This window comes from Copidosoma floridanum, unplaced genomic scaffold (assembly GCF_036245765.1).
Source record: "Copidosoma floridanum isolate Cflo_tuat_1 unplaced genomic scaffold, Cflo_Japanese_pri ptg000020l, whole genome shotgun sequence".
Taxonomy (NCBI): domain Eukaryota; kingdom Metazoa; phylum Arthropoda; class Insecta; order Hymenoptera; family Encyrtidae; genus Copidosoma; species Copidosoma floridanum.
This window is the reverse complement of record NW_028321897.1, coordinates 6364714-6384468: the sequence shown is the minus strand read 5'-3', so window position 1 is coordinate 6384468 and position 19755 is coordinate 6364714. Positions and strand designations below refer to the sequence as shown.

General features: G+C 36.7%; 2 protein-coding genes across 6 annotated transcripts in view; both read left to right on the top strand.

Moving 5' to 3' along the window:
• The window catches only part of LOC106641408 (solute carrier family 2, facilitated glucose transporter member 1), a 52299-nt gene extending 47617 nt beyond the window's left edge, over positions 1-4682 (top strand). For all 5 annotated transcript variants that reach the window (XM_089593644.1, XM_089593643.1, XM_089593642.1 and 2 more), the window contains 2 exons: positions 47-447; positions 773-4682. In XM_089593644.1, coding sequence (XP_089449770.1) covers positions 47-447; positions 773-1117 — 746 coding nt within the window. In that variant the 3' untranslated portion in view covers positions 1118-4682. The remainder of the gene's footprint in view (positions 1-46; positions 448-772) is intronic.
• Positions 4683-11468: 6786 nt separating this feature from the next.
• LOC106641411 (male-specific lethal 1 homolog) lies at positions 11469-19472 on the top strand. The gene is made up of 6 exons (XM_014355831.2): positions 11469-12245; positions 13978-14522; positions 16264-16689; positions 16866-17191; positions 17283-17501; positions 17572-19472. Exons 1-6 carry the CDS (start codon positions 11819-11821, stop codon positions 17663-17665), a joined length of 2037 nt encoding a protein of 678 aa, XP_014211317.2. The 5' UTR covers positions 11469-11818; the 3' UTR covers positions 17666-19472.
• The last annotated feature ends 283 nt before the right edge of the window (positions 19473-19755 follow it).

Sequence of the window (19755 nt, the reverse complement as noted above, 5' to 3'; positions counted from 1 at the left end):
GTTTCTTTGGCAAAAAGTCCATTTCATATCTCGTTTCTTGTTCTAGCTTTGACGTGGCTTCGAGGCACTATTGAGGTCCATGATGAGATGGAGGAGATGCGCGCCGAGTACGAGTCTGTCAAACTGGTACCCCAGGTCACGCTAACTGAGCTCGTCATGAACTCCTCGCTTCGAATCCCGCTTTTCATCGCCGTAATGATTATGTTGGCCCAACAATTGTCTGGTATCAACGCCATTATGTTCTATTCTACACAAATCTTCGAAATGGCTGCGCTTAATGAGAAACAAGCTCAGTATGCGACCATCGGCATCAACGTTGTCAACGTTCTGATGACCTTCGTCTCTATGATTCTCGTTGAGAAGGCTGGTCGCAAAACATTGCTGTTGTTCGGCTTCTTTGGCATGTTCATCGACACCGCTTTACTCGGGATCTGCCTTCCATTTAAGGTCAGTAAGAATCATAGTGAACCACCATTTGTTGATAACGTACGTTATAACGATAAAATAATTTGTTGACGAAAACTACCACCGGGCGCTCATGTTTGTACTTTACGCCCTAGTGACGTAATGTAATATTATTCTCTGTATGGCAGTAATTGTGTTTATGATTTACCCTCAAACTATTAGCAATTTAGTTATTTACAAGTATGAAGTGTATATTTAAACATGAAAAAGGGAACACGTGATCTACTTTATCGGCAATTCGTAATCTCTCCTGTAATTTTGGTAACAATGTGTTTTACGATTGAGCAATTTTTATTTCTTTTCACAGGGAAGCAATGTGGCTTCGGCAATGTCAATCCTGCTGCTCTATTTGTTCATCGTACTATTTGCCTCTGGCGCGGGCAGCATTCCCTGGTTCTTGGTGTCCGAACTGTTCAACCAATCGGCACGTCCCACCGCTACATCAGTGGCCATCGCTATCAATTGGGCCGCCAACTTCATCGTCAGCGTCACGTTCCCAACACTGCAGGAATTAATCGAGTCTAACGTGTTCTTCGGGTTCTCCGTAATCCTGTTGCTGTTCTCTGCGTTCATCTGGTTCAAAGTTCCGGAAACAAGGAACAAGTCCATCGAGGAGATAAGTAGCATGTTCCGCCAGCAGTCGTACCAATGAGGGGAGCAAGCGCTAAACGGGGAATCAATCGTTTCCCACACTTCTAAAACAACAGGTCTCAAATTACGTGCCTGGTGCTCGGCAAGTGAACATTCGCGAGTCCGCTGCGCGGACGGTAATATTGACTTCCCGAACACCAGGACACGTAAAATTGTATACGCGCCACGTTCGGAGGTTAAGAAATGCCCTAGATTTTACGTTAACCGCCCTTGGCTTCGCCTCGGGCGTTTATTTACGTGAAATCTACGACATTCTTAACCTCAATCACTAGGTGCGTAATGTAATATTTTGCCCACACATGACACGAGTTATCCAAAACAAAGTAATTTTCATCTGTGTACAAGCATACGAAACGTAAAGAACTATTTTTTTTGCTGAGATGAATGGCGTTCCAGATAAAGAAAACGAGTCAACGCCGTTAATTTCGTCTTTCTTTTGGAAAATTTGTACTCTTGGTTTTTTTATCATTCAATCGTTATAGCAGCAATTGACGGATAACAATGGCATAAAAATGATCAACAAACAAAACAACGTTACTAATAAGCTATTACTTAGTTCCTATATTGTTCCCGACACCGTGCGCCCGAGATAAGCAAGGTTTGATTAAAGATAGGATGGTCATGAGGGTTATGTCGACGCGTGATGAAAAGCATCCGCGATGCCCGGGTAACAGATTCTTTTATAACTCTGATACTGTTGAATGTGTGAAAAATACAATTGCATGTGTTTAATGTATATCGTATCAGGATGAATTCAAAATGGTCACAATATATAATGTTAAAGTTTCGCCTAGGTAGACTCACTGGTGGGGCCCTTCTTTGTTAACAGCGGCTTACGGCAAAGCGTTGCTCAAGTGGATTTTCCAATACTCTAGTCACGAGAGAAAACAATGGACAAAAATTTTTCAGCGAAAACAATATAAAACCCCCACTTGTTGTTCCATTACGTTATAATCTTCCAATTTCTTTAAACGTCCCGATTTTTGTAATTTCTTTTGTTTTTTTCAACGCGACATCGAATGAAAGCCGTAGAAACACCTTGTCTTTGCCAAATATATTCGCGAGTCTTGCACCGAGGTTGGTGTTGAATTTCCGCTCGCGTTATAGACTCATCACTTTTACAACTTGAGTGTCAACGTGAGATCCTCTTCTTCTGTACTTGTTCGAATATCCGACAATTTTATGTATATTTGTATATTACACGCGTATTGTGTATAAGTTACATTTATAATAATAATAATAATAATACACACACAAAAAACGTACTGAATCGGACATCGAAGGTCGCGAGTCGCGTACCATAACCGCTATTATAATATAATTATTTTTGTATGAGAAAAAATTCATTGAAGACTGTGGTTTAAGAGGGTCCGTGCACATAATAAAAGAAAATAAGGGCGAGCTGTGCGGTAAGGCCGTTGTGGGCGAAACTTTAGGGGAAAAAATTCAAAGTGCATAAGCTTTCGATAATCAAAATTTTTTTCTAATTTTTATTTTTATTTCTTTTTAGAACAACTCTATAGTTTTACAAGGCTACGTCAATGTCTTTTATTTGATTATGTTGTACAATTTTTTTATTGCTTTGTAATGCAAAAAGCTGTTTAAAAAAAAAACCTTTTTCGAACATGCACCACTGACACAAGTTTTCTTATGGATATCATAAACTATATTATTTTTATTTTTTTTAATTTTCAAAGGCGACGAGAATGCTTTGAGTATAAATGTAGATTTTTTTACACGAGAGCGAGCCTTTGATCACGTCTGAGAGAAAACGAAGTATAAAAATATACGCCTCAGAATTAATTATTTTTTCAGAATCACCATAACCACAAATGTTCGTATACATGTATCATAAAATATATATAATATAAATCGTTTTTTTAAACGATAAAAAGTGGGACAGCAGGATCGAATCGATGTATTGTTCGATTGATTCTAAAATGACAAAAACATTCGTCGAAATAATTTGTCCCGTGCGAAGTAAGCATATAAAAATGGTGTATAAAGATACTGGATATTTTGTTACATAACCTATATAAATCGAGAAAAAATCACATCACACCATCCAACGGTAAATGTTCGCCACTCGCAACATATCCCATCAAGTCGACAGTTTAAAGGAAAAATTAATCGCAGTATTCCAGCATCGATTATTTTTTACTTGACCATACTTATTATATACTTTGATCAACTTGAAAATATGAAACGAGTCACAAATAAAAGGTAGAGTGATTTTTTTCGTCAGACTGTGTGTGTTGTCCGTGTCATAATAATTGTAAATATGAAAAAAAAAATCATTTAGTTTAATATTGTATAGCCAGATAGATTAAATAATTCTACATAAACATATATTTCTATGTGTATTGTTTAGTTATATACGTTTGAAAGAAGGAAGGAAAATTGTGTAAAAGTCGAGACCAAGACGAGAGAGTAAAAAATCGGTTCGCCTTCTTTTTCCCTTCGTCTATAATGTTATTTATAATTGAGATGAGCTACGTGAGAGCGCTGTTTTCTATATACAAATGAAAATACATATGAAAAAACCACTATGCAGGAAATCAATTGAACAATGCATGAATAATAGTTCAATGTAGATGCAGAGATGTAAAAAAAAAAAAAGTAGGAAGGTATACATAATTTTTTTCCGTAGTCAGGCTTACGAAGATAAATAATACTCAAACTGTTTTTAAGTTTTTAAAACTGCGAATAATCAATAGCAGAATCTCAGTAGTTCTCAGACGGCGAATTTTTTCAAAGAGAGCCTTGAACAACTCGAGTACAGAGGATTTTAATCTTTTACAGATTCAGCACTTGGGGTCATTGTATTGTTCAACAATAACCATCAACCGTGTATTTTTTTATTCAAAGATGATGAATAATTGAATTTTTTTACGATTTATTAATAATGTTGTTTTAACAAATTTTTTATTCGTTTCAACGATAAAAGTAAGTTGATCTGTACTCTCGTTCTTCTTTTAGATCGAATACCCGAATGTCGACTTTTTTTTTTTTTAAACACGTATTTTTAGCATTTAGTTTGTAGAACATACTTTTATATTACAAAACCAGTACGAGTACTAGGAAGCTGTATGCGCCATGTTGTTTCAAACTATACGATTGCACTTTAATCAAAAGTGTGACGCATATTTGGTAAAAAAAAAAAAAAAAAAAAAAAAAATATCATTCGCAGCATCAGTGAAAACGTCATAGTAGTAGTGGTAGATAAAACAACGTTTATGCAAAATCGAGTAATTATAGAAAACTTTCGTCATATCCAATTAATGTATACCACGTATTAATGTAAAAACTGCACAACGCGCCGTTGATTTCACGAATAACTTAACGAAGATCGATATCGTTTGTTGCGTTATAAAAAGGACACGTGCATGTTTCGTTATTCATACGTAAGATATATATTGTAACGTGCGTTAAACGTATTATGTTGTATCACGGCGTCATTCATATAAAATATGTTAACAAGATATTACGCTGCAAATTCAACATGGTTTTTGATGCTGATATATTGTTATTTGAATAAAAAAGGAAAAAAAAATTATTCAACATTATCCTCGTATTGTCTTTTAAATTCAACATCTCTTTAACAATTGCTATTTTTAAGTAAAGCTTCAAAAACTAACTTATTTTACCTATGCAGCTTGGAATTCGACTTAACAATCAGTTTTAAAACAATTTTCCCTGATCTCCAGGACTTGAAAGGCTAAAAAACGTAGAAAATTCGTGACCATTTTTTCACACTCAATTGGGAGCTTTACGTGAAATATCTAAGGAATCATACTATAGAAAAAATTTACATCTGCCCATACACGCAAAGGTTTATACATTACATATAAAATTCGATCAAAGCCAATACAATGGAACTGAGGGCTCGATTGCTATCACCGGTCAATACAGCGTGTACGTCAGGGCTATCTCTTCCTTTTCTCGTCCCACTTTTTCAATTGAATATACAAATCCACGATGGATAATTAACCATTCACTTTTTGTTACAACTACTTTTTACGAGATGCCTGGTTGCGTAACTCAATGTTTAAATTTTTATGGGAATTAAGATAAAAGTATTATTTGTTGATACTATTCTAATTTTATTATTTATATTATGTTATTACAAGCAACAGTGGAATACTCACGCTGTGTAATTTTTTTTTTTTTTTTTTTTTATACAGTGCGCCCAGTCTATTTTGTGTTATAAAAATTATTTAGGAAATTTTTTACGTAGTAGTTGTGCTTCGATTAAGTATTTTATTAGGTCATTAAAATCTAGACGATAACACTCAAACGAAGGGAGTTGACGTTCAATAAATAATAATTATTTTATTAATTTTTAAATAAAAATAACAATTAAATTATTTAGCTACCTCAGCTTAGTTGTTGTCTTGCAATTTATATAAAACCTGTACAAGGAGCTCGTAGTTTTCAACATAAAAAATTTGATTAATATTATACCTTCAATACAAAGGTACATTAGAGAAAGCCCGTACAAGAAGTAACTTGGTGATTTACAGAAAAAAATACATAAAATTTCTTTCAATACATTGAGTAATTTATTTTAACTTGTCAAGAGTATATACACAGAAATGTACATAATTACAAGGACCTCGATTAAAATATTATAATGACACGTAGATATATTAGTTATAAGATTAAAAATTCACTATTCATATTATAGCAGATATATACCATGATAAATTACAAAGTATCCGATAAAAGTTTAAAATAATATTTCCATAAATAGACGACTACATTGATCACTAGTTGGAAATTACATGATCAGTAGTTATTGTATCATAAAGTGATCAGAATAATCGAAATGGTCGAGTATCATCAAATTCACCGTAGTTGCGCTAATCATCTGAAAAACAATGCAATATTTTATTTTACTTTAATATATTAGTATTTTTAATTTTGTAATGTAATTATAAAATGTTCAGATAAGTAATTTGTCGATCCAGTTAATAATTCATACCAAAGTAAAACGATGAAATCTTCAAATTTGATTGCCTTTAATTCTTTTGCAATTTATATTGTTATAATTATATTATTTATTAAGCTGTTTTTGTCAGAAAATTAAATAAATTTCTATAAGTTTTGCAAAATTTGAGTAATAAAATTAAAAAAATTAAAGTCAGTCATACAATGTCACCTTTTCAATTGGTGGTCCAGCAGCTTTGTTGAGTAGTACGACCATAAATAGGACATTGAATAGAAACATCAAAAACAGCATCGATTCGGGGATCAAAATACGATTATCTGTCATGATGATGTGCGCGAAGTAATGACAATAACCGAAAACAGATGTAAAATATACAACGATGCACAAAAACTTCGTCAAAGGGTACAAATCTTTTACATCCCGCGATACTTCGATTAGCGACACGTGTACCTTTCGCAATTCTAACATTGTCAGCCAATTTTCACGATCAAACGAATCAGGATTTTTCACGTTACCAAATTTTTCCTCTTCAAAGGTGTTTCTTGAATAACGATTGATCGATTCAAACAACGATTTTATTGTCACAGTAATGAACGCGTACTGCAGCACCATCAGATCTATCATCACAAAATGAAATTTTCTCGTTGAAAGAAGTACTGAGGTTTTCCAATCGAAGAAATAAAAGAAGAAAAAAATCGACAAACACAGGTGTACAATGTACTTGATGTACGTAAAAAAAATATTTTTCATTTCTTCGATTATTCGTTCATCGGCGTTTATGTTACGTTTCAATCCTCTGAGTGATTCCATGGCTGAAACAATTTGAGCGAAAGTTTCGTAAAAAGTTTTTTGCTTAGCGATATTTTGAATTAAAACAAAATTAACCGTCACGAAAAGTAGTGCGTTACGAATTTTTAAGTAAACTTTGGTAATAGGCTCGTCGATTTCCCCGACATTCAGAAAATCTCGTAGGAAAAAACAGTGTGCCGTGAAGAAGGATGCAAGTAAAAAAACATTGTACGCCATCCCAGTGCGAGAGTAACTAAACAACCAGCCCTTGAAGCTGTTATTTTCAGTTGAAGTATCGTTAAGACTCGTCGTTATGAAGCCGAACAATCGATTATGATGGTGGAATATGTTCATGAGGGAAACGTTGAAGTTTTTTGTTTTTTTTCCTGATGTAAATTTAACGAGCATCGCAACGATCAGAACTTCTAGCTGAAAACAAGTTTGGAAACTTAGCTGAAGATGAAAAGTAATTTCCTTATGAAGATATACTTACACGTATACCGCTACTTACATCAAGTGATGGATGGTTTTTGTAAAATGTGATTAATTATTATTTTAGTGATAAAAAATAATGTTACTTTTTATTAAACTATTGATGGTTTTCAACAAGTTCTTTTGAAGTTCCAAAGCAGACTGGTCACGTATGAAACAAGTGTTTCAGAGGAACTACAGCACATTATATTGATTTCCCAAGAAACTTCGTTCCAACAAACAAATGTACTTCGACTCTTAGGGTTATTGCGCGGTATTGTTTTCCTGAACCCCCCCAAAATAATCTACTGTCAAGATACAAGAGACGAGAACGCTTGATTGATGAGTTTATCCATACAATAATATACTTACCAGTCTTGACAGCTTGTCACTTATTCCTTGAAGTTGAATATCAAGTTGTTTGTATATATATAATGGTTCTCTGGTGTATTTTGCCGTGTATCTTGTTATCGAATCGCAAAGAGGACCATACTTAGAAAGGATTCATATTTATGTAACTACTGTTATATATGTTGGGCGTACATGTGGTACAAAACGACAAGACTGCGAATACAACGCGCGCTATGACACCAGCGATAGCATGCAATCATTGTATATAAGTGTATACCTACGCATCCACGTGGGGCTCGACACGCTCTGGTCGCTGCGATCGTACGAGGAAACATTACCGGCTAATTCAATTTTCCCGCTGTTAAGGAAGGTGCGCGCGCATTCAACTGCTGCTCTCTGCGCGCGCCTCGCTCGTTCGAACACTTTTTTTGTTTTGAAGAGAAAAAAAAAGAGGGAACCACGACATGAGGAGTGAGGAGAGATTTTCAGCAGATAGAGAGAGAGAGAGAGAGAGAACAAGTGTGCGTATGTATATTTGTATACACCTATATGTTTTTTAGTGGTCGAAATGCAGGTGGACTGGCGCGGAAAAGTGCAGTAGGAGGTGTGTGGAAAATGATTGAGGGGGTTGAAGCTGGAGCTTAAATTTATCGGTCAGGGAGTCAAGTGCGTTCGCAACCCGCTGCAAAACGTGCCGTATATACTTCTGTAACAACATTACGCAGGTAAAGTAACTATATCAAGAATAAACAAAACTGTTTGGCTGCAAAACCTTTACGTTTTTCTTTTCGTAAGCTAAGTAGGTATCGGGGGGTGCAGCCGTATCAGCAGAGAGACACACGCGCGCTTATAGTGTATACCTACTCGTTGGTGTTGGGCACGTTCCATTTTTTTTTTTTTTTTTTTTTTTTTTCTCATGCGTTATGAAGTGCGTGCTGTTGTGGATTGCTTTGTTTTGCAGTTCGTATATATTATGATGTAAGTTGGTTTTTTTACTTTGCAGCTCCACACAATGAAACAACCGGTCTAAGGAAATACATGTATTGACAAACAGCCCAAACTCTCGGGCAAATAGCGAAGATAAATAATAACCGACGCTCAGCATGTAGTCCCGGGCACACACTCTTGTTTGTATTGTATCGTTCACGCGATTCCCTCGAGAGCCGAAAAGAAGCGAGTAGGGTGCACGAAAGAGAGAAGAGAGTCAGCGTCGGATATTGTACTTACCTATATATATTTAACTACAGTTGAGAAGAATAAGGAGGAGAGAGAAAAAAAAGTAATCAGAGCTGTGTAAGCTCCAATTCGTGTTTTGTGTTGTCATGTGTGCATATACATATTGTGGGTGTGTATAAAGAAGGTAATATAGCATGTAGTACGCTGGTGCGCGGCAAAAGTGCGCACGTTTAGAAACGGAGCCGATACAAGGAGCAAAAGGAGGTGGAGCCGGACCGGATGGCAGCGGCACCGGTGAAGGAGGTGTTGTTGCTGCCGTCGAAACCTCATCGCGTTGTAATATTAGGAATAATAATATTATTAGCGCCAGTGGCGGTGATAAGTCGCTGCAGAGGCGCCGACGATCCCGTCAATGGCAGCGGAAGGAGAAGGCCACTCGTAAAGAGCCAAGAGCAAGGGCTCCGATTATTTTGACCTGGAGCCGGAGCACGAGGACTCGACCTGTCGACCCGGACCATCAGCAATTAACGCCGACGAGCCGAACGCATCCGGGGAATATTGACCGTAAGCCTTTTAATACAGTTTTTTTTTTTTGTTTCTGTAGGCTTTTATTTAATTTTTTTCTCTTATGATTCTCTTCTTTTCTTGTATCTGCCGACAATGACTAACTGCGAGTGTTTAATGTATTTATTGATGTTGGTCTCTCTTCCCTGCCTTTTCTCTCTATAGGTGATGCTTTATTGCTTTGTAAATTTACTTGCCTACATAATATATATCATGCCAGGATATTCCTTACTGTGGGTGTATGGGTATATTATATGGTATTGTATATACCGAGTCCCGGAGTCCTGCGTCCTGCGCGCGCGTTCTCTCGGTATTTGTGTATATCCATATATATTCATACGTTATACTTTTACTCTTGTCCGGAGTGGTATTGTGGTAAGATGGATTATGGATGACACAGGATTAATAACAGCTAGGACATGCACATGAGGTACTGGTGTCTGGTGTGGAGGATGGTGATGGTACACTAAAATCTGTACACTGAGAAAAGGAAAGGTGCAGATAGTACATAAACGTGGTGTACTTTAACTATCAAATTCTCGTAGGTTTGTAATTAACGTGCGAAGACGTTAAATATAAACGAGTGTGACGTTTTCTATCAACAGTTGGTAAGTTTTTTGTTGCACACTCTCCTAGAAAAAAAACAGCATAATACTACGGTACGTTTCTGATTAAGTTGCTAACTACGTTCTTTTACTTTTCTCAGTGTACTGAATTGTATAGGAGTTATTCGGGGTGTAAAGAAAAAAGTATGCTGAAAACTTCTTTCGTTCAACACTATGTACTGGCGCGTCAATGTTTTATCCAACCTATTTTGTTTTTATTTATGCAAAAGTTCATAACTTTTCTTGTCCGGGGCAACACTTTGTCTATTTTCCAATGTGGTGCATCACATATAAAATGTTGCTCCAAAAGTAATTTCCTGCACCTATACTTATGAGAAGCAATCGTGCTTTCGACAGTTATGTTTTAACCTCTGACACTCCGATATTGCTTATGCTTCGGTTGAAGCTACAAATAAACTATGAGTTCACGGTTATTAAATAATTAATGTCGAATTCGACTTCATTTTGCCAAAGAGCCTGTAAGCCGTGCATTGAAGCTCATAAAATTTCATGGCGATTCTTACAATACACTTCGAAAATTATTTTTGTACAAACAATCACGCATATAGTATACTTTCTCCTATATCAAATTTTTAATATAGTCAAATCTACATCACGTGAAGAATAACACTAACTTGATAACTATAGAGAAATTAGTTACTCCTATGTATAAACGTAAAACTGCAGGAGTTGTTATTTTCTTCTCGATTACAGTTATATGTAAAATAATTTACGACACTCTTAAGAAAGCGTATGAGAAAATTCGTGCAATAGATTTTTTCGCCAATGAAAAGCGGTATTTCAAAAGTATAAGATCATAATATTATGTACGAATATGTTTTCACAAATAAAGAAAAATTGACGTCTTCAGCGTGTTTTTTACGTTATAAATTATAGTTTCATTTTTTTACATCCGTGTTATTTTAAACTGAGTGATCGAGTCCGCTTAATTATTGTTGAATTTCAATAAATTGGAGAGTGTCTAACAATAACAATAATTAATCAATAAGTGTAACAAAACACCGGCTATCGCGACTGTATACTTAGTACCAGTACGTGTAAAATATATATTATGCGGCGAGTAAGTATAGTAAAAATCTTTGTGTACAGCGTGTGTCAGTGCAACCATAGGCCAAAAATCCGCATCAGTGATTCTACCACACTTAATATAATTGATAAAAATTGGTAAAACATAAAAAAGTTGATTAAATTAATTATCCACAACATCGTTAAGAAAAAAATAATAAATAAGACGATGACAAAAACAAATAAAGCAATGATAATAGTATAGAGAGGCATCGTGGAAGAAGAGAGAGAGAGAGAGAGATAGCACCACACACCACGCCATGCACACACACACACTCGCTCTTGCTCCGATAATACAATATATAGGTAAGCCGCGCGCGCGTGTGTCCGTGTCCCAGCTCGTGTCGGAAAAAACTCTTGAATTTCCGGCACCTCTCAATCGCGCATCCCACGCATAATCAATAACTTCATAGGTACAACAACCGAAATACATCACAAGTAAACTACGCATAACGACAGTACTTAGTGCACGGCGCAAAAGGGACGCGCGTTTCGCGAATATAAGGTGGTGGTCTCGTGTTCGGTGTGTTATCATGTAATCGAGAGCAACAAACAACCCTTACTTCCGCGAATTCGCCAGGACAATATCCATGCCCGTGCAACGAGGCGTCGCGGCGTCGTCCGTTCCTCCGGGCGTCGGCTGTCACCTTCCTCGTCGTCGGCCATCGCGGCGAGGAGGTGTAAGTCCCGAAAGCTCATTATTGCCGGCATGTCAGCGAGCTCCCCTGCGCCAGGAGGAGGTAGTTCGCAGCTGAACGGCTACAACGGGGAGGCCACCGCAGCTACGGTCATTGGCTGTGCCAGTGCGACTGCGCCCATTAACACCACCATCACCAGAAACAACATCGGCTTGTACGGAGGACCGCAGGCGGAAGCCGCTTATTGTACGGGGGGTGTTGTTGTTGATAGCAGTGGTGACCGCAACAATCGGCGTCTTTTACAAGCCGGTCCCGGCGAGAACTACGTTAGTGCGGGTGTCTCCTCGTCGTTGTCTTCCTGTTGCTCATCTTCTTCTTCTTCTTCTTCTTTGTTGTCGTTATCGTCGTCGTCGTCGTCGTCGTTGTCGTCTTCTGCAGGAGTCACTGTTAACGGGTGCAACGGAACTAACGGCTTCGACCTCGCCCACACGCACTTCGGTAAGCTACATAGGTAGACCATACACGGTGATTCGTGGCAAATGTAATGCAAATACGTAAATGATCAATGTTGAGTGCAGTAGTTTTTGCGTTAAAAATATGTATAATATAGGTAATGTGTACGTAAAATAGATGGTGTATGATTGCGTCTGATTGTGTGCGTTTTCGCTGATGCCCTTTTTAGCCCTATAAGGGCCGTACTTAGGTCCATAAATGTAAATCCATGTACATACATTACAATAGCTAGGTTTCCTTTGTTTGCCATCGTCTTTTCTTCTCCGTGCGTCCGTTTTTTGCCTCGTTTTGATTTACTCTTTCTTACTTATGTCTGTATATGTACTCAACTTACACAGAGATGACTGGAAAAATTAGCAAAGTAGCTGCTGGTATACCTATATATAGTGGCAGGCTGCGATATGATGGAAAAAAAATACTGCACACGCAATACGTGTACATACATGCTTTGATTTGTTTGTAAATACGGCACCTGTCGGTCAGTATTGTTTACATTTTGTATCGACATACATATTTTTTATTGGTATTAAAGGTGTACGACTAAAACCACACAGATGTGTTGCCCTTTTAAATCATTCGTTTATATTACATGTGGATAGTGTACACCAGCACTGTTATTATTTATTTCTTTTTAAAATTCTCGTTGCAGAAAGTGTTTTTTCGTTACTTATTTTGATTTGTCATTTATGTTGTGACTGCTTGCTAGATGTTTTCCAATAGTACTCGAAAAAAAATGGAGTGTTTTGTCGTTAACAATCTTATTATTATTATTTTATTTTTTTTTTTTTTTTAACGCAGATTAGCTCTACTTATCTAAGTACCCTGGTGGCAAAACACGCGCGTTCATAAAAATCTGTACATGATAAGTTTGCTTTATTTACCAGATACAGGCCTTCTTATCTGTACACTCATTACGCATTTTCCATCTATTTTGTTCTCTAATTTAGGCATATCAAAAAAAGTTTGTTTAATCTCTCTAAATATAAAATCAGTCAAGTTTTTTTATCTTTTCAATTTTCATAATATTTTATTTATATTTACATATACGTTCAACTATATATGGTTCAACTTTGTCAACACAAAGTGTATGTATATATATAAATACATGTATAAATGTATATATATATATATATATATATATATATATATATATATATATATTTGTTTTGTTTCCAATCGATAAAAAAGCAGTCTACTTTTTCATTGCCAGTCAAACGGTGGTGAAGAGTTGCCTGTATGTGATTGTTGAAATAAAAAATACACTCGCAATAATATGCACTTGAATTATGTTATTGTTGACGTGAAACAAGTACAAGTGAACAATAAGACAATGAAAGTAAGACAACTGCAACATATAATTATTACGTCTATTTTAACGGAATGCAAGCGCGTACATAACCTTTTGCATTGTATACAATCCCTCTCATTCTCATCTGTCCAATTTTATGTGTAACTTTTGTAATAAGTAAAAAAACTGCACTAACTCTTTATGCTAACTAAATTTTTCACATTAATTTTCAATCATAGTTGAAGCTTTACTGTAGATTTGTTGTATTTCTACTCTCACCGTTTACTTCGTGCGCGGCGCAATGTTTACTACCTGTCTCTCTGCATCAGCTGTCTCAGAGCATAATACTACACACCATCAAAAACAACAAAAATTTCCCCCGTTAAGTTATCAGTTAACTCAACGATCTAATAATAAATGGAACAACAGGTAAGGTCGGCGACGAGGCGGCGCCGGTGTCCGAGGCTGGAGTGGTCACCTGCAACATGGTGGCGGCGATGAACGAGCACCTGTCGTCATCGTCGGCGACGAACAGCATACGTTCGACGGCGACGAGCGTAGTCAAGGACAAGCTCAAGGATCATCACCCTCATCATCATCATCATCATCATCACCACCACAACCACAACCTCCATCAGTCAAAGCACCAACAGGACAAGCTGCAGGAGGTGAGCTTTGCTGGCGAGCAAGAGAACAACAGCGGCAGCGCAGCCAAGATCGTGGGTATACTTGGCTACCCGTGCGATTTCGATCACATGTATGCTAGCATGACCGACGGCGGAGTGCCTACCACGGCTACCTCTGCCCTAGGTGTCAGTCCATTGAGAGGTAACGAGGCTCGACAGAACGACCTCACCGAGGTCAAGCATCTCAAGGAACTGCTACTGCTGCATCTGGATCTCATACAGCAGCAGTCCGAACAAATTGTCACTAAGGACAAACTGCTCTCTGCCCTTAGACAGGAAAACGAGACGGTAGGTATTCATGCTTTCTCATGTGTACCTATACAGGGTGATCTTTTTTTGTTCCACAACTTTACTTACCTCTACATACTTTGTAATTATATACTTACAATTACTACTTAACTGCCGGCTTTAGATTTTCGTATTTTTGTAACATCCTCCTTCGCATACGTTTGTTTGTATGTATGCGTTGTATTCGACTTCCGAATCCAAAGATTCCGAAGTGCTTAACGACATTAGAGTATGAATGTTATCTTTCTTTTTGGAGCAGGCGCATTTTTGAAGTATATCACCAGTATATAGCTCTGTTATTTATGTATGAAGTTTTTCACGCCAGTGCTGGTAACCTCGTAGTGTATGCTCATACCCTAGGGACTTTTTTGTTTTACGGTGGGGGAGGACGACCGGTATTATCTGTAAGTGTACTTCAGCAGTCGGCAATTATGCATATACTTAAGCAGTAAGGTATTTAATTTTGTGCGTGTATTCACGTGCAGTGTGCAAATCGAGGCGGGTGTACGAGGTGTATCAAGATATCAACTATCAAGTATAAAAGAAAGAGAACAAAAGGAAAACGCTGACGATGAGCTAGATACAGAAGCTACAGTGGTTTCGTTTAACGGTGTGTCACGCGCCGAAACATCACGATTGCATTATAGATAAAGTGTTATCCATTTGTTATCTATCTCTTTTTTTTCGTCTCCGTTTGCTATTGTGTCGTCACTGTCGTCGTCAGTTCCGTGATTTTTACGGTTATGTCAATGATATCTGCCGTCTGTTACTCATACCCCGTGTGCCAGTTGTGTGATATATTTCGTGGTGTTGTCCTGTTGTCGCTATTTCCATAAGCAGAGCATTCCGGGTGTTTCCCGCCAATTGTGGTTAATCTGTTCTCGAGGAACACGCCCCAAAAGACTATATTGTTTAATAGCACCGCTATTTGACATTTCACGGTGTATGTGTGCGCGCGCGCGTGTGTGTGTGTTTCGCAAGACGCTTTGTTGATTGTTGGCCAAGATGCAACGTTCATTGCTCTGCTATACTTGATGTGTGCTGATGACAGGCGAAAAATTTGAAATCACACTTTGGTTGCGTTCTGCGTGTGGAAATTGCCGTTAATTAGTGCCCGCGAGGGCCGCGAGGTGGAGGCACGCATTCAAGGTCAAACGCGGCTTATAAGCACGTCCGACGGTCCGACATGGCGCCACGACGCCAATACTCGCCGCCGAGGAGTGTAGATGTTACACCACCGCCGGGGGACACTCCCACGGGACTGCTGTGCGGTCGAAGCCAATGCAGCAAAGTTCTGATGGACGAGAAAAAAATGCTGGCTAGTTTGAACTGTCGCGTCACTCGGATTGTCGTTAATCAGCGAACTGCCAAAATGTTGCAGGGATACCACAGAGTTGTACGAATTGGTTTATGATTTTTTTTCATTTTTCACGATGCCGAATGATCAGCCATTACGACAAGGGAATGGGGGGGGGGTTTGTTTACAAAATGCGACAGCTGATATTTTGAACGATGTAATTTTTAAACGAAAAATAAGGCAATTTATTACTTTTTTGTTTTCCAATTAGAGCTTTTTACAATGAAATGAATGATTTTGACATTCAAATAACAACGTGTCAACGTTTAATTGCACACTCATGATAAAATATAAAGCATGGAATGGAAAAGATTTTTAAAGTATTCAAAAAAATCGATGAAAATGACAGAACGTTACGTTGATTGTTTTTAATTTTTGTTGCAGCTAAAGCTGAGGCTGGAGCGTATGGATAGGCGAGTTAACCTACAGAAGATGCGCTCGGACAATAATGAGAATTCGCTGGATCACATGGGACCATGTTCGCCACCAAGTTTGAGTGCTTCTTTGAATAGTCTACCTTCGACCAGTGAAAATATAAAAATCACGCAATCGGACTCTCTTAGCCCACAGTACAGTGAAAGTTTTAAAATAAGACTAAATACTAGTGGTGGTGTGACCACAGTGAAACAAGAATCACCCGAAAAAGTTGAGTGCAAACAAGAGACAATGGGGGAATCTTGGGAAAACAAAAAAAAGCGAAAGTCAGATCCAACGTCCGACACTAATATTAGCGTTAGTAAAAGAAAGCGGGGTATTTCAAGCTCTTCTACAGTGAGCAACGAGACTACTTCCACAACACCAGAAAGCCATGTTAGTTCGTTATTGTTACTAAAATGAAGTAAATTTATAATGCATTTGGCATACACTAATATTTTCTGCTTGCTTTCTACTTTGTACGATTTTACCCGTTTATGAATTTTACTTTGTGTATTGTAAAGTTTTTAGTTTATGATAAATTTTTTAATTTTATACTATTCAACTTACAGGGCGGCAAAGGGCCCAGTCTTGAGAATTTCAAAAAATTAGAAAAGAAAAGCAAATCTCTAACCAGAAGAGAGTCTTTTCTAACCACGGAAGAACACTATTACACTGCCATTGGGAATTCAAATTTTGCATTAAGTCTCAAAGATCGGACCGCATCTGACAGTGCGTCATCCAACTTGGAAGTTCCTATGTGGAGGGTAAAAGTTTATACGAGCTGCTACACAATGGAGGGAACAGAAAACTTGGATGACGAGATTTTTAATAAAAGGCATTTAAAGCTAGAAAACGATGAAAGACGGCGTAAAAGATGGGACGTCCAGAGGATAAGGTATAACTTTAAAATATATTTAACACCAATTTTTAAATACCAAACATTTGACTGGATTACCTTATTAGAAATAAAATTTCTATTTTTATAGAGAACAGAGGCACATAGAAAAGTTGAAGCAAAGGCAAGAAAGGCAAAGCCATCACTCTGCTTGTTACAACTTGAATCATCCTGGACCGTGTTTAGCTTCTCTAGAAGATGAGCAAATAACGACACTGTGGCCAGAGGTTGAGCAAATACAGAGCATTCAGGTTGATACGATATTACCTGTTTCGGCATTTGGAGCCGCCATTCCTAGTTATACGGCAAGGTAAATTTGACAGACATCACGTGAATACTTTTAGAAAATCACTTTAAAAATTATTTATTCGCATTTTCAGTGATTTTACCTTACCTTGGCTGGTTAACTCTAAACTGAAGACCCGACGGCCCAAGCGATTAAATAGCAGAAGAAGAAAATCATCTAGAAGATAATTTTTTTTTTAAGCAAGTACAAAAGTGATTTTAACTCAAGCAGAAAAGACTTTTTTTTATTGTCGTTGACTATTTTTCTCAACGGCCCATAGGATGTGCATTTTTTAAAGTAAACCCGAGTGCGTTGTATCCCCCAACTGCATATCATTGGGCACCAAAGACCTCTTTATATTTTTTAAACTTTTTTCTAAGTTACGCTTTTCGAAAGACAAATTGTAGAATGCAAAAAAAACAATTATTTTGATTTCCTTTAAAAGTTTATTGGAACGTGTCATGTGAGACAATAGGCTGACATATTCTTTTTCTATTTTTTACGTGTAACCAGTGTTACGTTGTGTTGTTTTATCCCGTGATTATTTTTTGTATTTGTACAGTACTTTATAAGATTTGGTGAATAATTGTCTAATGAAAGAAGAAAAAAATCAACAATTATCATATCTTGATTTTGCTATGAAAATGAAAAATAAACTTTGTATAAAATGTAGAGTTATTTAAAAAAAATTAATGTGTAGTGTCTATTGACAAATCTTTGTAAATTCATCTTCTCTCGTTAAAGAAAATCACGCCATTGATCGTCACAAAAAAACGAAGTATGCATAAAACTAGGCCTATATTAAATTAGTATGTATTTTACGATTCCTTTTATTAACTACAAATCCACGAACATAGTTTCATTTTTCATCTCATTATATTTTGATACTACGCGCGATAGTTTAAAAAAAAAATTTTTTATTTATATTTTTTAGTCATGCGCCTACAAAAAACCATGCATGTATGCCTACTTATTCATCAACATCATTTAGCGGCATTTATATACATATGCTAGCATTAACTCAATTGCCCATTCTTCAAAATTGAATGAGAATAAAATCTTTTTTTACTACAATAAATTTTTTTTCAAATTTCATGCAATGGAAAAGAAATCATAGGTAGAGTCAAGAAAACGTCTTTAAAAAAAAGATGATGAACGAATAAGCGAGAGCCTTCCAATGTCTAATTAAGAGCGTGAAAGATAAGAACTAAGAATAGTATAATAAACATTCTGTTAGACAGAATGCTGTGATGTTACTGTCAGGATCGAGTGAACATGAACGCACGTAGTTATTTTTTACAAATTCTGTGTCTTGTTTAGCGGTAACTCGTTTAATTAAAAATACGGAAAGACAAATATGATGTGTGTAACAAGTGTGAGCTCTTCAAGCTAGAGAACTTGATGAACGGCAAGTACACTGTAGTTGCAATTTCAATTCGTCAAACAAAAATAATACATTCATGACACGCTTGATTCCGATTTAATGCTCGTGAATTTTCTTGCATATAATATGAAGTACTCGTCATGTAAGTATATTTGTGTGTATTGTGTGAACCTGATGTAACTGGTGTAATTACCATGTAATTAACCGTTTTTCAGAGGAATTGAAAAAAAAAGTTCACTTGAATGACACGACTTTGAACTATGAGTGAAGAAGTGTTGAGTAATAAGCTTATAATTTATTCAAAACACGTTTCGTCGCAAGTACTCGATTAATGCGACGATAAAGCATCCCCTTTCTCTATTTCTAGAGATACATTGTACATATACGTGGCATTTAAATATTTCTGACGTTGCAAACAACGCAAATCCAAATTTTTTTTCTCAACGGCAATTGTTATCTGAAATAACTGTTATCAGCGAATATCACCCCGTTTACCTTTTTCAGGCAAAAAGATATGAAATCAATTTTACTTTTAGATCTGCCTTACTGTACTATGTATATATTGCTGATTATAATATCTAGAATTAAAAAGATATATATGCGATGGAAAAATGAAATTAATGCTTTTTGTCACACCTAACTTACCTTCCTATGTACCTACCAAAGAAATTTGTTCTAAATTTTAAATAATTTTTGAAATTGAAAAAAAAAAATTTTTTTTTCAATATTTTCAAAGTATTAAACAATTTTTCAAAATTTCTATAGAATAATTACTTGTATGTCTGTGGTAACCACACAGATTCGTAACTCGTAACAGATTAAAACTATTAAAAGTGCATTTTATGTGAAGATTGTGTTAAGTGTACTTGTCACAATGTCACGTTGTCATACACA